Genomic DNA, 20,331 nt, shown 5'->3' on the forward strand with positions numbered 1-20,331 from the left:
GCAAGCCAAAGGAGTTTAGACCCCACTTACGGGCAGCTGTACTCATGGCTTTAAGTTTTTGAGAGATTGTAGTGTGGAGCAAATGGGGTGATGCCCGGGGCCAGCAGCCAGGAGGTAGCTGTGGTGGTCATCCAGGTGATTAAGAAGAGGACTGTGGCCACAGAGGTCTGGTTGAGGCGGCAGAGTCGGAGGTCATAGATGGGAAATACTGGTTGACTGAGCATGTGCAGCATGATAAGGCATGAGGAATCAAGGGTGATGGGGCCCTGGCCTCTAGCTTGGGTACCAATAGGTGGATGGTGCTGTTTTCTTGGCAGAGCCACTCTCTTCTTCAAGGGTGTTGGGCCCCCTTCTTGAGGGCACCCATCTTGCTCCCAGGAGCCCCCTTATTTAAACGGCTCATCTCATGAACTTGACTGGGATGGCTGGATGGTGTTGCCACCTCCTTGACACGTAGCCCCAGCATCTCTCTGGGTTTGGGGGCCTGACTCAGGGGTGAGTGGTTTGGAATGTGGTGCTAGGAAAGTTTAGCTGTGGCTCCACAGCTCTGCCAGAGCACTGGGGCCACACATGGGCTGTCCTTCCAAGGTACTCAGAGCCCTTTCTTGACCCTTGGCTCTGGTGCCCCAAGGGCTATTGCTGGGGTCCCACTGTCTAGGCTTTTCTCAGAGCTTTTCTAAAATGTTGCTTGGTGGCTGGAGAGCCTTGGGGTTGGTGGTTGCATGTCAGGTAATTTACCTGGAGCCCCTCCTATGTGCCTATCCCTATGCTGGGTTCTGAGGGGGAGGGGAAGCTGCAACGAGTTCAGAGTGAACAGGGAGACCAGCTTTCATGCAAGACACATTAGGAGACCAATAGCTGGCACTCAATTATTAGAAACTGGTTGGCTTGGCAGCTTATGGAAGGGACAGGACAGTGTGGACTTCAGGGTTAAGGATGCCTCAGGTGGGAGAGACAGCCTGAGGTAAGTCTTGTCCTTCACATAAAGGAAAGGAAGGGGGGGGGGTTGTCCACAATGTGGTGTGGGGGGGTGCAAGGGCTAAGAGGTAGGCCAGGCATGAGGGGTAAGGAGAGAAGGGCTTGGGGAATGAGTGAGTGTGTATATGTGTGAGTGTGTAAATTGTCCAAATTGGGTGTTGTTTCTTTATAAATTCCTGAAAGTCCACAATGTACAAATTACACATCTCTGGTTCTAAAGGGGTAGGGGGGCAGTTAGTCACATCTTTATTTTGACTCACAAGCTGAGGCAGATATCTTTGGTTCCACAGGGGCCTCGATGTAGCTCTTCTGGGCATACCACACCTAGAGCAGGGGTGACAGGTGTGGAGGACTCCTGGGCCCAGTGACAGAGCTGCCTCCACCAGCTGCATCTCCATCCGGGCTCTGTAACCCAATACTCTCCCCAAGGCCTCTCAGCCCAGGCCAGGCCTGCCAAATGCCCCTGTCACCATGGCAACCTTCTGGAATCTAGGTATGGTTAGGGGCACCCACGGGGACCTCACAGAGGGGCTGAAATCATCACATGGCCACCTCTGAAGACCAACACTGGGGCACTGGTTTCCAGTCCCAAGTCCACAGGCGGCGGGTGTACAGCCCGGATGGCTGTGGCAGCAGTTCAGTCATCAGACAGGAGCAGGGCTAACACCTGAGAGAGAGGCTGGTGGCTCACTTAGCCCATGGTGGTGGCAGGTGGGCGGAAAGCCTGGAGGGTCCTGGGTCACTTCGGAGATGGGAGAAGCTCTGGTCTGGTCTTGACAGGGTGGACGGCCCAGCCGCTGAGAGGCTGTGTTGCATCAGATGCTGCCTCTGCTGTTTCCTGAGGCCCGTCTCCAGGGCCCGCCCATTGTGAGGGCCTGCAGCCAGGGCCTGCGTGGTTCAGTCAGCCAAGGGCTGGGGTCCCAGGCCCTCTGAGGGAAGCTGCCTCAGCACAGAGTCCAGGGGAAGGGCTGTGGCATATCCAACTTGCCTCTCAGGTAACTTGATTCCTGGACATGAGACTTTTTCCATTTATCAGATTGGTTTTCAGCCTCTGGTTCCAGACTAAAGATAAGCCTGGGCCAGCTGTCAGCAGGCCACTAGGCTGCCCTCCTCCCTTGAATGGCTGCCTCTGCCTCCCACTCAGTTTCCAGAGTCATGAGTCTCACCTGTGTGGTCCCTCTTCCTCAGGGGTGGGGTCGTCTTTCTAAACTAAAAACACACTTGAACCTCAAATTCTCAAACTGCTGGAGACTTGGTCCTGCACACAGCTCCCATCTAGTCACCTCTGAGCCTTTGCTCATCCCATCTGCCTAGAAAGTTCCCTGTCACCCCTGTATCCTCCTCCAGGAAGCTGCCCTGGTCTCTCCTCTATGCTCCCCAAAGCATCAGGACACATGTCTCTAATTGCCCTGATCAGGAGATGCTGCCGTTCCCTGTCTATTGTCTCCCTTTGGCATGAGCATCTTAAGAGTTGGGGGATTTGGAGGGGTTTTCTGAACCAAACCTGTCATGAATGGGACCAAGGAGGGGTGGGCTCTGCAGCTGATGATTGCCCAGTGGTCTGAGGAGAGGAATGTTCTGCATCTCAACCTTCACCTCTCCTGGGACCCCTGGGCAGGCCACGCCACTGAAGGGTCAATACACCCAAAAGTCACCAGAGTGGAAAGCAGCTGGTGATACCACTAGGCTTCCCCATGGACCACCTACTGTGTGCTGGTGCCATTTTCCAGTGTTTATGCGTCTTACCTCATCAGAGCCCTGTGAGATAAGTAGTATAAAAACTTTCTGCTCTGAAGAAGAAGCTGAGGTTCAGAGAAGTTAATGGATTTGCCAGAGTCCTGGTAACTGTTGGAGCAGGGATTTGAATTCACCTTGGTATGGCTCTCGTCTCAGAGTCCCTTTCTTTCCACCCAGGGCTTTGTAAGTCTGGCCTGTGGGAACAAGCCCACTCCAGAAAGGTCCATTCCAGCCCGAAGAGCATATGCTGTTTGTTTCTTACCCAGCTTTCTGTCAGGGTCCCTGGCATGATCATCTGACAAGTCATGTAAACTCTTACGGGCGTGAGCCCTGACGTCAGGGCCAGCTCCTCCTCTGTTAGCGTTTCCTAATTGGTATTATCTCAGCAGTTGTTTTAGAAATTGACTTTGATGAAAAAAATTTAATTGCATAATGAATTACCCACTGAGGAGCAGGCCGCTGTGTCATGGTTCAGCCACGTGTGGGGCAGGGAGGAGGTTGAAGGGGAGTGTTTGGGATGAGCTGACATGCGTCCCCCCACAGTGTGCCTCTGCATTTTTCCATGGTGACTACAAGATGGACTTGGGGACTCGAATGGCCCACGGGGATAACACACAAGTGCATGGGCCACAGGGAAACATCTGCACCATTTTCCTCCTAACGGTCCAGAGAAAGTTGAGTGCGTAAGAAGCCTTGTTTTGAAATGTGTTTTCAAAACAAAGGGTTTCATAACAACCACGACTGCAGAAACAACTGCTGATGGGAATAACTTCCTGGAAAGCAGAGGCCCCCGTGAGAGTCAGGATTTAAAAGGCCAGGCCAAGTTGCAAAACAGGTTTACCTAATTGAAGATTATAATTGCTCTTTGTGTGTGATACAAAAACTCACAAATACTCACATGTGTGGGTGCCCCCCTCAGGCCTCAGACTTTGTTGTTAATCTCTGATGCTCAGCCCAGGACCACTAAACCTTAGCTGGACTCGGGGTGGACTCACATTCTCCTCCACCCTAAGACCCTGGTCTAAACAGAAAGGCTGGAGGTACCTATTTCTCCATTGGTTAACTAGAGCTGAACTATGTGTCCCTGCTGTCTGGCCACATGATTGGACCAGGGATTAAGGCTCAGCCAAAGGCAGCCTCTTATAGGCTAACAGGTGGCCTATGGGATGGTCTGCTGCAAAATGCTGACCAATAGAGATTAGGGATTTGGTGTCCTGCCCACTGTGCCCAATCAGATCCTCTCCTCTGTGGATACTGAGGGGAGGGATACCCATCAGCGGCAGAGAAAGAGGGGGCGGGGTCTAGGGATTCCTTAGGACAGCAGTGTAGCAGGGGCTGTGGAGAGGGCAGTTGGTGGCAACAGGAGGAGAGAAGATGACTGAGTCACGAGAATGCCAGAACCCTGGAGCCACAGTGGTCTTCTAAAGGTAACTCCTGCGCCTCATGACTGAGCATTTGTGTGTCTCCACGCAGCCTTACAACAAACATGCATCCCCAGAGGTACTTTTTTTTTTCGTTTGTCTCTTTAGGGCTGCACCTGTGGCATATGGAAGTTCCTAGGCTAGAGTTCGAATTGGAGCTGCAGCTGCGGGCCTACACCACAGCCACAGCAACACAGGATCCCAGCTCCATCTGTGACCTACACCATAGCTTGGCCAGATCCTTAACCCACTGAGCAAGGCCAGGGGTCAAACCCGCATCCTCACAGGGACAAATGTGGGTCCTTAACACACTGAACCACAACGGGAACTCCTTCATTCCTGGAGGTTCTTTGAACCTGTTTAGAGTTTTGCTCCCTAATCGAGCACACCTGGCCAACGTCCCACCCATGTTCTTGCTGGCAGAAATGGTTCTGTTGGTTCTGGTTTTTGGCAGAAAGAAGATTCTGCAAAGGAGAATTGCCAGCCTTGACGTGGTCTCCATCCCATGCTTCATTGGGCTTCTGGGTTGGGGAGGATGGCTGTGAGACCCTCTGCTTCCTGGACAGAAGGAAGTGTGTGTGGGGTGCTTGTTGAGGCTGGGGAGTCTTGGCAGCCCTGGGAGACCTGGTTTCCAGACCAGAAGAGTTTCCCACAGAGGTGGAAAGACATGGTTCTGCTTTGGATTTGGAAAGGGTCTTGCTGAATTTTTCCAACACTGGTTCAACAAACCTCAAAACCGTGTTTCCTGATACTTTCCTCCCTTCATTTTTAAGTCACTCTGTGTGCATGGAGAAAGGCAAGACATGTGCTTTTGATTATTTTACTGTGAAATCATCACCCTCTCTCCTCTGAGAGATCCCATGTCTCAGAAACCTTCAGAGACGTTTAAACCTTTCTCCCCTCCTTAAAATGAGAATGCTATGTGCTAAAGCAAATGGATGGAGGGTTTCAGCCAAGACAGAAGATGTTCCTCCTTGCCCCGTCCCAGTGAGGTCAAGGCCAACACAGCAGCAGACATATTCCCAGGAAACCAGGCCTAGGAGAAACCAGTGCCTGGTGGAAAGACACCAAGGGCTGAAAAGTAGACCAGTGGGATATCAAGTTGTAAATGATTGTCAAGGGCTGACCTGTGTCTGGTGTCCTTAGCTGCAAAATGCTGTCTTTTATCTCCCTAGCCCCAGAGACTAGAGGGTCACACCTGAAAGCTGGACCTACACCTGCCCTCAGCAGAGGCTCCAGGGGGACCTCAGGGCCCACCCTTGCCTTGTGGACAGTGGCTCCTCTTAGGTAACCTGGTGACAGTGGTGCTTTAAAATAATATGGACAGGAGTTCCCGTCGTGGCGCAGTGGTTAACGAATCCGACTAGGAACCATGAGGTTGCGGGTTCGATCCCTGCCCTTGCTCAGTGGGTTAACGATCCAGCGTTGCCGTGAGCTGTGGTGTAGGTTGCAGACGCGGCTCGGATCCTGCGTTGCTGTGGCTCTGGCGTAGGCCGGTGGCTACAGCTCCGATTCAACCCCTAGCCTGGGAACCTCCATATGCCGTGGGAGCGGCCCAAGAAATAGCAACAACAACAACAACAACAACAAAAGACAAAAAAGACAAAAAAAAAAAAATTAAATAAAATAAAATAAAATAAAATAATATGGACATTAGGAAGTGGATTGGAGTACAGATGAAACAGGGCTAGTCATGAGCTGACAGTTGTTAAAACTGGGTGATGGGTACAGAGGGGTTTGTTACAGTATTCTATTTTTGTTTTGAAAATTTTCATAGTAAGGAAAAATTTTATAACGACAGTTATATGCACATGTTTATATATATATGAGAATAGTGTTTATAGCAGAGCTTCACTAGATGTGGTATATGGAATGCAATGTACAAGCTAATTTTAAGTGATACATCAATGGACTTTCATATTTAAATAAGTATGCATTTAAAATTTAATAATAGCAAGTGATATGGGCTATTATTAATGCAAAGTGTTTCCTTTTAAAATAGAGTTCTGTGACTCAAGAGTGTTAAGGGTCTGCCATTGTCACTGCAGTGGCTCAGGTTACTGCTGTAGTGTTGGTTCATTTCTGGATCCAGGAACTTACACATGCCACAGGCACAGCCAAAAATATAAAATAAAATAAAGGAGGAGTTCCTGTCGTGGTGTAATGGAAACGAATCCAGCTAGGAACCTTGAGGTTGCGGGTTCGATCCCTGGTCTCGCTCAGTGGGTTAGGATCTGGCGTTGCCATGAGCTCTGGCGTAGGTCGAAGATGCGGCTCAGATCCCGCATTGCTGTGGCTGTGGTGTAGGCCGGCAGCTGTAGCTCCCATGCGACCCCTAGCGTGGGAACTTCCATATGCCACAGGTGTGGCCCTAAAAAGCCAAAAAAAAAAAAGGTTGAGAAAAAAATGAATTGATTTGATGAAAGGGATTAAGAAGATAATGTGGGTGGAAGAGATATGTGGATATGGCAAACATGATGGAGGTGGAAATTGCTGAAGTTTTGGAAATATCATTAAAGTTCTGATGGGAAAGGGCTCATCTTCCTTACTCTGTGTCAGCTTTATGGGACCAATTATCTAGAAGGTTCAGCATGAGGAGTACGATAGAAAGAGACAGGAGTGGGTTTTTTGAGACACACAGACTGTGTTTCAACTCCTGACTCTGCCACATAATGTCAGTGTGACACTTGGCAAATCACTTACCTGCCCTGGGCCTTGGCTCCTCATCTGCAAAACTGCGATGTTATTGTACATCTTAAAGTGTCCTGGTGAGAATTAAATGAGATGAGGCCTCTGGTACACCGGGCAGAGTACCTGGCATACAGGTGCTTCATAAATGGCAGGCACTTAAGGAAGAAGTAGAAAAGGCAGGTGGAGCTCAGAGTCCATGTCCAAAGTCTGGGCACCATCGTCACAGGTTCAGACCTTCATTTAGAACAACTTGACTCCTACTTTAGACACCACTCAATGAGTGTGTCCCTTGTTCCTTTTGCTGTCTTACTCATCTGTGGCTTCTGAGAAATGTGTGGGAGATAGGTGGGAACATGCTGAGCAGACAGAAGGGGAACTGGTAGACTGACACAATCAGCACATCATTAGCCACAGGATGCATTGTGGCTCCTTGGCTTGTTCTGATAACTCTGTTGTTGGTTTAGCAACTTCGTTGCTTGAAACTTCCTGCCCCTAGTCAAGCTAACATTTACTACCTATAGTTCACTATTTTTTTTTTTTTTAAGGCCATACCTGCAGCATATGGACGTTCCTGGCCCAGGGGTTAAATCCGAGCTGCAGCTGCCAGTATACGCCACAGCCACAGTAACGCCAGATCTGAGCCACATTGGCAAACAATGCCACAGCTCACAGACAACGCCAAATCCTTAACCCAGTGAGCAAGACCAGGGATCGAACCTACATCCTCAAAGAGGCAATGGTGGGTAATTAACCCACTGAGCCATAATGGGAACTCCACTAATAACAGTTTTTATAGTGTTTTCTCTCTGTCAGGCAGGGACCATCTTCCACATTCATGTCTGCATTAACTGTCCTGACAACCCTCCGGGGGGGTGTTGCTGGTCCCCCCATCACAGATGAGGAGGCTGAGGCTGAAAGGATGTGGTGCCTTCCTGAGGTCACTATGGCAAGCAGGTGACTGGGCCAGAGTAGAGCCAGGTGTGATGCCAAAGCCTGTGTGCTTGGTCACATCAGTCCTCTCTCTGAGGGGTCCTGTGTACTTTTAAAGAGTCCCGTGGCTCCTCAGGACCTGCGCACCGCCCCCCCCCAAGTATATGGGGCCCTCATCAGGTCAGCTTGTGGGGATGGCTGCCTGGCGGTGAGGGTACCAGCCTAAGTGCGCCTGCTGCCTGGCAGGGATGTGGCTCTCCCCAGTCTGGAGACCTGTTAGACATTTGCACTGAGAAGTACAAACTCTGCACATCTTCAGAGGAGAATTAATGACAAGCAGGCTTTGAACATTTGCAAACTGTATTTTAGGTCACAAGGACCTTCCCTTTTTGTGTGTGATTGGGGTAGGGCTGGAAAACATATGCCTTGGTTTCTGCCACTTGTGCTAGGACTCGCAAAGATAATGGTTGTTTGAGCTTTGTGGTAGTCTAACCAATTTTCAAACAATCTTCCCCGAATCCAATAGTTCTCTGGAGATACTCATAGGCACCTAGAAACAGTGGCCCATGGTTTAGAGATGGTAATATCCACTCATTGAATTCATGTAACTTCTAAATCTTCTGTACAGGAAAAAAAAATGTCATGTTCAGCAGTCACACTAGGAGATACTCAGCAAATACGAAGTATGACCACCGGTAAAGGGGTAAATATGCCAGCATTTACATATCCATGTTGCTTTTTTTAATGGCCCCACCTGCAGCATATGGAAGTTCCCGGGCCAGGGATTGAATCTGGGCTCCAGCAGGATCCTTCAACCTGGGGATTGAACCAATGCCTCCAAAGAGACCCAAGTCACTTCAGTCTGCTTCTTAACCCACTGTTCCACAGTGGGAACTCTGCATGTTGCGTTTTTTAGTAGCAGTTCTCCAAAGGGCTCTTCACTTATTCAGAAGATACTATCATTGCTCTGTTCTTTTGGATGATATTTCCCGAATGACTACCTTTAGAACCAATTACATGTTCATTCCAGTGCCTCTAAGGCAATTCTTTGTTCTAAGGGGCAAATTTGGCCTTTAGAAAATCCCCAAGTCAATCCAAGCTCAGATCAATAAAGTGTGTAAGGAATTGTATCAGTTATCAATTGCCACAGTATTTCTGCAAAAGAACCAAACACAAAAACCTCAGGGACCTGCAATGACAAAGATAATTTAGCTTAGGACTGCAGATCTCAGCTGATGGAGGCTGGGTTTGGCTGATCTTGGCTTGCTCCTGTGTCTGGCCAGCTAATCTTGCTCAAATTATCTAGAGAGCAGCTGGGTGATGACTGGTTAGAATAGCTTCATCTGGAATACCAGGGGGACTCAGCTCTAACTTGTCTTTCATCCACTAGCAGGCTGGCTAGGGCATAGTCTCACGGTGATGGCAGAGCCATAAAGAGAAACCTGCATGTGCAAGTCCATTTCAAGCCTGTACCTTATTTCTGCCAACAACCCATTGGCCAAAGCAAATTACACATCAAATGGTAGGGATATAAGGAGGAAATGAAGAACAATGACTTTTTTGCCATCTATTACAGTGATTAAATTGGAATGTCTTTTTCTGCCAGAGAAAGTTATGGCCTTAAAATGCTGACAATGGTCTTGTGGGTAGACAGCAAACTGCCCCAGACAAGCATTCCACATGGTTGCCTGAGGGAAAAACTCCAAATGATCTGTGACTACAATGGCATTTTTAGATGGAAGGGTCTGGCCTCTGAGGTGACTTTTGGGGAGGACAGTGCCGTTTTAGATGAGGGCTTCACCTTGGGCTTGTTGGATTGAAGTGAATCTGCACTGAAAATGTTACCTTGAGGTCCCCAAATGATAAACTGGCTTCTGGTATATGTACTGCTTTTTACTTCTATGCAACAGCCATACCTTCAACACCGAAGACTTGATCTTTCAATGACACTTATTTACTTGGCAATTTGAGGTCTCTAGACTACAGCAGCTAAACCATATCTTTTTCTACTTTGGCTAACCAATGGTACCTGCAAAGAGTGAAATTAAATAGGATTCATGATGAATCTGTCACCCATCTCCCACACCCAGCTACATTTGCTGAGCATCCTTTGTGTTCTGTGTTTGTACTAGGCCCTGGGGATGTAGAGAGACACCGGAGGAGGAGGGGAGAGAGGGAGGGGATGGAGAGAAGAGGGAAAGAGGCCCTTGTGGACCAGTGATGATGAAGTTCCATGAAGCTGAGAAGCACATGAGCCCTCTCCACCTGAGGATAAATACACAGACACACACTCATGCTAAAGACAGATAAGGAACAGTTCCCACTTCCAAGAAGGTCAGCAAGTCGTCAGGGAGACACATGCACATACTAACTTATTGCCCTAGTGAGTGACAAAGGACATGAGAGAGGGCTGTGGGGTTCCATGAGAGGTCAGAGGAAAGGCACCTATTCCTTGCCTGGGAGGATCTGAGAGGCTTCTAGGCAGGGGTGACTTTTAAACCGAGTCCCTAAGAATGACTAGGAACTCACAGGCAGAGAATGGGAGCAGCACCGCTGGCATGTGCAGAGTTGTGAGAAGGCAAGTCTCACTCAGGAAGAGGTAGGATTGTGATGGAAAAGCTGGTTGGGATGGAAAAGCTGGGGGTGGGGATAAAGAGGAGATAATACTGGAAGGGTGGGGGAGGGTAGTTTGGGATGGGAATCCAGTGAAAGACATGGACGACTCTCCTGGGCAGGGCAGGGGCATTGGGAATGGAGAGAAGGGGATTTATAGGTGAGGAACTGGAGAGGTGGTGGGAAAGGATTCAGGGGCTGACTGAGGTGCGAGAGAGGTCAAGGTCAAGGTTGCCACCTGGCTTTGGATAACTGAGGGGAAGTAAAGACATGTGAACAGGAGAGGACTCATGGACAAGATGGTGATGGTCATTTATGTGTGACTTTTAAGTGGAAGTAGGGCAGTGGACTGGAAAGTGGGCATTGGAGCCATGGGATCTGGTTTGAATCCTGGTTTCACCAGTGTGTGCCTTTGAGCAAGTTACTTAACCTTTGTGAGGCTCAGTTTCCTTATTTGTAAAATGAAGCTAAAAACAGAGGACTCTTTTGAGCACCAGATGATCTGGTACTCACATTGTTTATTATTTAAAGCACCTGGCCCATTTCAGGTGCTCACATCAACTGAGATAGGCAGGCAGACAGACAAGGGGGAAGCAATTTGGAGAGATAGGGCTTCCTGTTGGCAACTGTGATCAGAGCCATGGGATCACTCATGAGCACCCTGAGCTGCATCCAGCTTGGACGCATGTGAGGTGCACCAAAGGCTGACTAAGTGAAGACGTGTTGGAGGAGTTTGGGGATGTGGTGAATGATTTGTGCTGGAGTAAACAGCAGCACAGATGCTTTGCGGGCACAGACAACACAGCCTCCAAGGGTGGTGACACTTGAGTTGAACCTTAAAGGCAGAGCAAGATTTGGGGTAGGCTGCAGAGAGAGAGGGCATTGGAGGGAGGGCAGTGATGGGTGGAGGGCTCAGTGGTCTCACTTGCCGAGGCCAATCCCATCCATGGTCACAGACGGACCCACCACCGTCTTTCTCCTGAGAAGAGAGGCAGGAATGGGAAGAGTGGAGTGAGAGTTCCAGCAAAAGCCCTCAGTCCTGGACAGACTGAAGGTGGTCACCACCACAGGGGCCCCTGGGCTGCTCCTAAAACATGCTCCAAGGCTTTGCTGAGACCTGCAAGTGGTCAGGCCAGATACAATAGAGATGGCAGGGACAGGACTTCAGCCCCTGGGACCTCATGGTATGATTGGGTGGTTTTCAGAGTGGGGAGAGGGGAAGTTCTCTTGCTCACTACCTCAGAAGTGAAGGGAAGTCACCTCACCTCTCAGAACCTCAGTTTCTTTATATCTAAAATGGAAACAGGAGTTCCCTTTGTGGATCAGTGGTTAATGAACCCAATTAGCATCAGGAGGACACAGGTTTGATCCCTGACCTTGCTCAGTGGGTTAAGGATCCGGCGTTGCCGTGAGCTATGGTGTATGTTGCAGATGAGGCTTGGATCTGGCGTGGCTGTGGCCCTGGCGTAAGCTGGCAGCTACAGCTCCGAATGGACCCCTAAGCTGGGAACCTCCGTATGCCATGGGTGCATCCCTAAAAAAAGACCAAAAAAGGACAAAAAAAAAAAATGGAAACAGTAATAACTGCCTTCAGGGTTCTCTGAAAAGATTGCTGAGTATTGAATGTGGTCACGTATGTAGGGCACAGAGCCCAGGGTCTGTAGTGATGCAGATGCTCACTGCCTGGTGGGTAGCAGAACTCAGGTGCTGTACGAGAGGCAGGATCTGTCTTGCAGTAGGAGACCGTGAGGGGACAGCCCAGACGGTGTTAGATTTGTGGGCAGGAGAGGAGTTCTCAGCCTGGATCTTCTCAGCCCCTAATTCAGGCTCTGCAGGGAAGGATTAATGGAGGCAGCTCTGCCTGCCCTCAGATGTGGGACAGAGGGGAGGGAGAGACTCGAAGTCCTGGCCCTCTTCCTGCTCTGCATGCTGATTCTACTCAGCACTGGGCTTTGGCATCTCTGTCTGAGTAGTGGCTGCCTAGGGACCAGTTCCTGAAGCCCCATCCAGCCCCAAAGCCAAGTTTGCAGTTAACCGTGTGGTGGGAGGGCCAAGCCCTCCGGTGCCAGGTATCCACAGAGGGTGGAGCTTTTAGGGAATGGAGTGAGGGAAAACTGGGGGTGTCATGGTGCTCCGCTCATATCTCCTCTTCAGGGCAGACATGCCCATTTCCCTGCTGCTGGGAATGTTGGCTGATGGCTCACAGCCCTGGTCCTCACTGGACCCTGCCCTCTACAGCAGAAAATGGCCCCACCTCAGGTTATATCCCCATTTAGGGACAGCCACCGGCCAATGACTGGCTGGTGTGGGGATACCAAGGACCAGCCCACAGGATTAGCTGAGGTCTCAGTTGCAAATTGCACTGTGTGTCAGCTTCTCTCTCTGCTCAATTCTGCCTTCCTTACTTCCTACTGGTGTCTCTCTCGGGAGCACCCCCCGTAGAATTTCTGTACATGGGTCTCTGTCTCAGAATCTGTTTTTAGGGAGTCTAGTCTAAGGAAGGTAGTATCCAGAGTGGTGGTAAAAATCAGGCCTCAAAATATAATCTCTTGGAGTTCCTGCTATGGAATTCATTCTTAAGAATATGACTGCAGGAGTTCCCTTTGTGGCTCAGCAGGTTAAGAATCTTACTAGTACCCATGAGGATGCAAGTTCAATCCCTGGCCTCCCTCAGTGGGTTAAGGATCTGGCATTGCTGTGAGCTGTGGTGTTGGTCACAGATGCGGCTCAGATCTGGTGTTGTGACTCAAATCTGGTGTTGCTATGGCTATGGTGTAAGCTGGCAGGTGCAGCTCCAATTGGACCCCTAGCTTGGAAACTCTCATATGCCACAGTTGTGGCCCTAAAAAGTAAAAAATAAATAAATAAATAAGACTGCAACAGCTTGGGTTGCTGCAGAGGTGTAGGTTCAATCCCCAGCTCTGTGCAGTGGGTTAAAGGATCCAGCATTGCTGCAGCTGCAGCATAGGTCTCGGTCATGCCTAAGATTCAGTCTGTAGCCTGGGAACTTCTATATGCCATGGGTGTGGCCATAAATTTAAAAAAATATATGATCCCTTGCCAGCTGGCTGGCCATTGCTGGCAGAAGGTGAGCACAGGTGGCCCTGGTGTGCTGGGGAGGTGCTACTGCTAAAACTTTTACCTCAGTGAGCTGGGTGGGGATACTGATGGGAGGCAATGCAGGCTGATGTATTCTCTCTGGCATTTATGGGAAGTAAGAGGGAAAGGGTAACTATAGGAGTGGGTGGCTGTCACTGAGCATCACTGATTTCAAGAGAAATCATGGCAGGCTGTGGGTAATTAGTTACCAATTTAAGGCAGAATGGGAAGGCAGGAGAGCTTCATTGGCATCACTTAAGGAAACACTGATCTTATGCAGCCAGAGGGAAGACAGAACAGAAAACTGGACTTAACTGGAAGAGTGAACCTCAGAGGCTGAATTCTCAGTTCCAGCCTTGCACAAGTCTAGGGCACTTGAAAGAGAGTAGATACAATTGAGAACCTCAAACTCCCAGATTCCGCTGAACCTGCTGGGCAGAGGTGGTCCCCTCCCCATTATTAGAAGACAGTTCTCTCCTCACCCCCACCACCTGTTTGAAAATCCTGTGATGGGCTCAAACAAAATAAGGGAGGTGCTTTATAAAACAATGCTTTGCACTGTTGGGATTTATCCCCATTGCTCTTCCTGGCAACCAGATCAATAACAAGGGTCAAATCCCAGAGGATGTGACTAGGGACATGCTGGCCTGCTGAGGGGGCAGGACCTGGATAATTTGTTGCATGAGTGGACGGGGTTGGGAGGGTGCACATGGGACTGGATCAAGGTTATCAAGGGAGATGGAGGGCAAGCTAGGTAGACAGGAATTCATTGATGTGGTAGCACAGATGGGATTTCACAGCCCACCAAGAACCTCAGGAGATTGTGCTAATATGCTGCTGGGATGCCTTTTGGAAACTTATCAAAAGTGATGTCCCACACCAAGGGAAGCAGACATGACAGACAGAGTGGAAGGGACCAAAAGGCTTAGAGAATAGTAGAGTAAACATGCTACATGAGGTTGGAAAAAAGTCAGTGATGTTCCACAGCTGGCTAAGAGAACATTCTGTTTATTGAAGTGATAGGGAAGGTGCTGAGAGGGGCGCTGGCACCATTGAGAAGTTCAGTGGACCAGGGATGATGTGAATAAGAGATTTTTTCCAGTACTGGGCTTCCTGGAGCCTTGGAGAAGGATAGAGTCCCAAATGCTGGAGGCCAGATGGTGGTGCTTGAATCGCAGGAGCAAGGTGGGCATAACTGTGGCGATAAGTGGCAAAGTCTGAGTAGGGTAGCAGGGCCCCACCTATGTAATGCTCCCAAGGTAGTTAAAGGACCACAATCTTCCTTACCAGACAGATGGGCCCCACAAAGAATGGCTGGGTCCCTATGAGGAAGAACCCTGGAACTCTGAAGCAACTGTTATCAGTAATAATTATCTCAGACCTTTTTCAAAGTTGCTTAGGGTCATTTCCTCAGGTAGATTTACTCACTGGAGAGAATACTCATGTTTCCAAAATCGGAGAACATTTTTAGACTTTTCACAGAGTCTGAGCTTACCTTGATGCCCAGAGCCAAAGTGCCATCATAGCTCCCCTAGAAGGGGGCATGTGAGGTCCGTGTAATAGATGGTTTCTGGCCCAGATGTTGCTCACAGGGGATCCCATAGACCCATGGATCCACTGGATGATCTCTTCCACAGGCCCTACATGTGCAGTTAGGGTGAACCATGCTTGGTAGTTTGTAGAGGCCTCACATCAGCTCCTTGGCCTGTGGAGTAAGAACGATTGTCATGCGCAAAGTCAAGTGGAGGCTTTGAAACTGCCCTCCTCCTGGCCAAGATAATACCTAAAACAGTAATACCTTATTCTGGGAGGGCTAGCAGAGACTCATGCTACCCTCCAAGATCTAAAGGATGTTGGCTTCCTGTTTCCTTCAGCAGCTGGGTACCTGTAACACCTTGTTGGATTCTGATGGATAACAGTGAACTATCCTGGACTTAATCAGTGAGGAGCTCTGACCTGGCCACTTAGCCTGTTGGTGCTTCTCAGACCTGAAGTTGTGACATAACCCTAACTCAGACACATCGCAGAGCAGCTGGACCCCGTAATCCTAAGGCAGGGATTGCAGACATCCAGTTACACCTGGATGATGTAATTCCAAAACAGGCACCACCTGTATACAGTGGACCACTTCCAGTGCTAAAACAACAGAAAAATCCAGTTACTATCAATGACTCAGTTTCATCCAGACTTTCCTTCCCTTCTTTTTTTTTTTTTTTTTTGCTTTGCTTTTTTAGGACCATACCTGTGGCATATGGAAGTTCCTAGGCTAGGGGTCAAATCAGAGCTACAGCTGCCAGCCACAGCCACAGCCACAGCCACGCCAGATATGAGCCACATCTACGACCTATATCACAGCTCATGGCAATGCCAGATCCTTAACCCACTGAGCGAGGCCAGGGATTGAACCTGTGTCCTCGTCCTAGTCAGATTCATTTCTGCTGAACCATGACGGGAACTCCCAGACTTTGTTTTCTTAATATTGGACAGAAATGACTCTTGTCTGTTGGCTTTGACAGCGCTTCCCCATTTCTTTTTCTTTGCACCTCATTCCCAGAAGCTTACCTAGAATCTGTGCAGGATCGGGTTCCCTGTTTGGCAGTAAAACATTTTCACTTAACCATCAAATTTTGGTATTGAATAGTCTTTAGCACCAAGATATAACCCCATTGTAGCTGCTAAGCCTGATGTGCTCTCCTTGTTGGAGATGTTGGAGATGTCAGCACCATCTCCAGCACGTGGTATATGAGCATCAGTCTCAGTCTGGCAGTTGTGTTCTTGTCCATACCCACTGGGAAGCAGGAGCAGAATCAGTTTGGATTCACATGGGATAGGCAACAGTTCTGCTCCAGGATAATGCTATTTCTCTTACTTTATGTTATAGTACAAAAGGGACCTGAACATTCTAAAGAATGTTGTATTGGTTTGCCAGATTGATGTCAACCTGTTAATTGAACTAGATGATCAAGAAATGGCAAGTACATTGGAGAGGTGGGTATGACATGTATTCTACATGTGATTGGAAATAAATCTAATGATGACGAAGGTACTTCTACATCTCTGAAGTTTTTAGGGATTCAGTGCTCAGAGGCATGCTGGGGTATCCTTTCAAAAGGACAGTTACTGTATCTTGCACCTCCCAGCAAAAGCAGCACAGTGCTTGGTAGGCTTCTGTGTGTTCTGGAGGTAACATACACTGCATTTGGGAAAACTGGTGTAATTCATTTATAAGGGATAAGGAGAGTTGAAAAGTTTTTGTTGTTGTTGTTGTTGTTGTTGTTGTTTTGCAGGGGGTGGGGGTGGGGTACAGAGCATGAAAGGGCTTTGCAGCAGGTTCAGGCTGTGGTGCATGTAGCCTGCCAGTTGGAACATTTGACCTGGTAGATCTTCTGGAGCTAGCAATTGGGCAGCCAGTGACAGAGGCTGGCTGATGCAAAATGACCAAGTAATTCTGCCACTTGATTGTTTAGTGCCCCTTCGTTGATACCTGAGCCTGACACAGCCATGAGCCAGTCAGCAGAGCTCAGGCCTGATCCCAGATTCCACTGACACTCTTGTTCAGATACCCTTGAGAAGTACCGCCAAGGATGCTACTGTATCCTTTGAATACAAGGTGTTCACAGTATCTCTGTAAGGGAGGTACAGCACAGATCTACCTTTCCACTTGACAGAGAAGAGAACTAAGACTGATTTGTAACACAGAGATGTTAAGGGTTTTGTTAAGGATTATCTAGTGACTTATTCTTTTATCCACTCACCAGTTATTTATTGAGCAACTACTGGAACCAATGCTGTCCAACACCAAGTTATCCTGGCAAATCAGACCCAGCCCCCATTGTCAGAGAACTCAGTGTGGAGTGGGGGTAGGAGGAAGAGAAAGTGGGAGTCAACTGGTAATTCTAACACTTGGAGTAAATGGGAGCAGAGGTAAAGGTACAAGGTGCTGGTGGAACTTGAGAGGGTGGCGAGGGAGAGAGAGGAGAATAGGGAACTTGATGCAGTTCTGAGTGGCTGGAGCCAGGTGGGGGATACAGAAGGGCTTATGAGGAAGGTCCTTTAGGTCCCAGACTCCTTTCCTGTCAGGTGCTCCTGCTCCCTGGGCAGCTGTCCCCAGAGCTACAACCGTGGGCGAAGCCTCAGGCCATTTCATTAGGGAGGTTTGTTTCCAGATTCATCCCCTAAGCCCTAGTAAGTCTCTTACTTAGTGGGGAAGCAGCAAATCAAGATGACATTTCAAAAGCAGTGGCCCAGCCTGTTCCTGGAAGAACAGCTAAATCCTCACCCATATTAAATACCTTCTCCTCAACAGAAGCGGCTGGGCCATTTAGCAAAATTAAAAGGAGAGAGATGAACGAAAGGTGGGGAGATTAAAAACAAGTGTAATAGTGTTTCCAGTCCTGTGGCAATTCAGAGACCTCACATATGGCCTTTTCACTTTATCCTACTCTTGGCTTATTCAGAGGGTTGGTCATTAGGAAAGTGGTTTTGCAAAGAGGTGCTCGGGTTTCCAGCTCTCTGTCACTAGGCCAGCCAGGTACCTGGCTGATGCCCGTCCCAAGATCGCATGTCCCACAGCACATGTGCTGGAGACTTTGTGTTGAAGAAATTCACCCTGTAGAGATTTTTAGAAGGCAGTAAAGCCAATGTACAGCAAAGGAACCGGCTGACAAATGTGGGACAGAAGGTTTGCAGTCGCTGTTCATCAAATGGTGCTAAGTTGAAAGAACAGTGACACGCCAATTTAAACACATTGTAGTAACAGGAGTTAAGAGAAAACTTAAATGCTACTGAAGACAGATAAAATGGTCTGCTTGTGCATTGCTGGTGGAAGTATATAATGGGGCCAACTTTTTGGAGAGCACTTAGGTCAAAGGCATCAAGATCTTTAGTAGGTGTAAAGAATTTTAAAATGTGGCAATTGTTGGTATAATTTTATTTCTAAAGATAGGTCCTAAGGAGATAGCAGAAATGTGGACAAGGAATGTGAAGTGATTTCTAGCATTTAAAAAGAGAAACGGAGTTCCCGTCGTGGCGCAGTGGTTAACGAATCTGACTAGGAACCATGAGGTTGCAGGTTCGGTCCCTGCCCTTGCTCAGTGGGTTAACGATCCGGCGTTGCCGTGAGCTGTGGTGTAGGTTGCAGACGCGGCTCGGATCCCACGTTGCTGTGGCTCTGGCGTAGGCCAGTGGCTACAGCTCCAATTCAACCCCTAGCCTGGGAACCTCCATATGCCGCGGGAGCGGCCCAAGAAACAGCTAAAAAGACAAAAAAATTAAAAAAAAATTAAAAAATAAAAAGAGAAACTTGGGAGTTCCCTTTGTGGCTCGGTGGCTAATGAGCCTGACTAGGATCCATGAGGATGCAGGTTCTATCCCTGGCCTTTCTCAGTGGGTTAAGCATCTGACATTGCCATGAGCTGTGGTGTAGGTCACAGATGTGGCTCGGATCCAGCATTGCTGTGGCTTTAGTGTAGGCCAGCAGCTGTAGCTTCGATTTGCCCCCTAGCCTGGAAATTTCCACATGCCACAGGTGCGGCCCTAAAAAGCAAATAAAAATTTTTTTTTCTTTTTTTTTTTTTTTTTTTATTTTCCCACTGTACAGCAAGGGGGCCAGGTCATCCTTAGATGTATACATTGCAGTTACAGTTTTTTCCCCCACCCTTTCTTCTGTTGCGACATGAGTATCTAGACATAGTTCTCAATGCTATTCAGCAGGATCTCCTTATAAATCTATTCTAGGTTGTGTCTGATAAGCCCAAGCTCCCGATCAATTTTTAAAAATAGAAAAACTTAAATGCCTAACAATGAGGGGTCACTTATGTAAAAAACGGCATATCCATAAGAAATGGTTGTTAGTTGTTTCAAATGATCTTTATGAAAGATAGACTTATGTGAAAATATCAAGTTCAAAACGTACAAAACACCTTGTATGCTATGAGTTCTTTCAACTCTGTCTCATGTATACCCACATCTCCCCCCATCATACACCCATATAATAGATCTGTCTTTGTAGACCTTAACTTAACTGAAAACTCAGTTGGACTGGCTAGTTGGATTAATTGATACTCTCTATTTTTTTCTACAAACAAAGCAGCTAATGCCCAGGAGACGAGGAAAGATGGTGGTAAATCAGCTTCTCATTTCTGCCTCCCCCAGCTCTGCTGCATGTTTACCAAGAGTCCATTGTTTGTTATTCTCTTAATATTCTGCTAAATGCGATTTGAGAATACATTATTAAGGATTTCTTCTTCTATATTCAAAAGTGTGCTTGATCCATTTTTTTTAAAAAAAATGTGTGAGGCAGATAAGGGTTAAATCTAGCTTTGTAAAAAGTTGCTGAGAAACTTTCTCTACTGTTTTCTGACTAGATTACTGAAATGTCTTGCTTAAATGTTTTGCAGAAGTTGTCTGTGGTGTTTTCTTCATGGAAATTTTTTTTTGGATTCAATTCCTTAATAATCATAGAATCATTAGAATTTCTGACAGATGTTTGGAAAGTTGAGTTTTTATCAGAATGTATCTATTCTAGTTAAACTTTCAAATATTTTGTCATGAAGTTGTTCCTAATATCCTCTCTCTTCTTTCCCGCAGTTGTCTGTGGCTCTGAAGTTCATGTCTTCATTTTCACTCCTAACATTGTTCGTTTACATCTCCTTAAAAACCAGGGCACTATTAATTTTATTAGTCCTTTCAATAAACCAAATTTGGCTTTGTTGATCTTTTTATTTTTTGTTTGGTTTCTCTTTCATTCATTTCTACTCTTTACGAATTTTTCTTTCTGAGTCCTTAGGTTTATTTTACTGTTGCTGTTGATGATGTTTTCATGATTTCTTGAGACAAATGTTAAGTGCATTAATTTCAGTCT

At 47.8% G+C, this 20,331-nt stretch overlaps 1 protein-coding gene across 1 annotated transcript in view; it reads left to right on the plus strand.

Annotated features, from left to right (window-relative positions):
• The first annotated feature begins 4,058 nt into the window (after positions 1-4,058).
• Positions 4,059-20,331, plus strand: part of MRPS22 (mitochondrial ribosomal protein S22) — a 225,757-nt gene continuing 209,484 nt past the window's right edge. Inside the window, exon 1 of the mRNA XM_021069535.2 lies at positions 4,059-4,142. Coding sequence (XP_020925194.1) covers positions 4,107-4,142 — 36 coding nt within the window. The 5' untranslated portion in view covers positions 4,059-4,106. The remainder of the gene's footprint in view (positions 4,143-20,331) is intronic.

This window comes from Sus scrofa, chromosome 13 (genome assembly GCF_054392235.1).
Source record: "Sus scrofa isolate SSC_HxYL_T2T_F1_AM1 chromosome 13, Sscrofa_HxYL_maternal_Yorkshire_Landrace_v2.0, whole genome shotgun sequence".
Lineage (NCBI taxonomy): Eukaryota > Metazoa > Chordata > Mammalia > Artiodactyla > Suidae > Sus > Sus scrofa.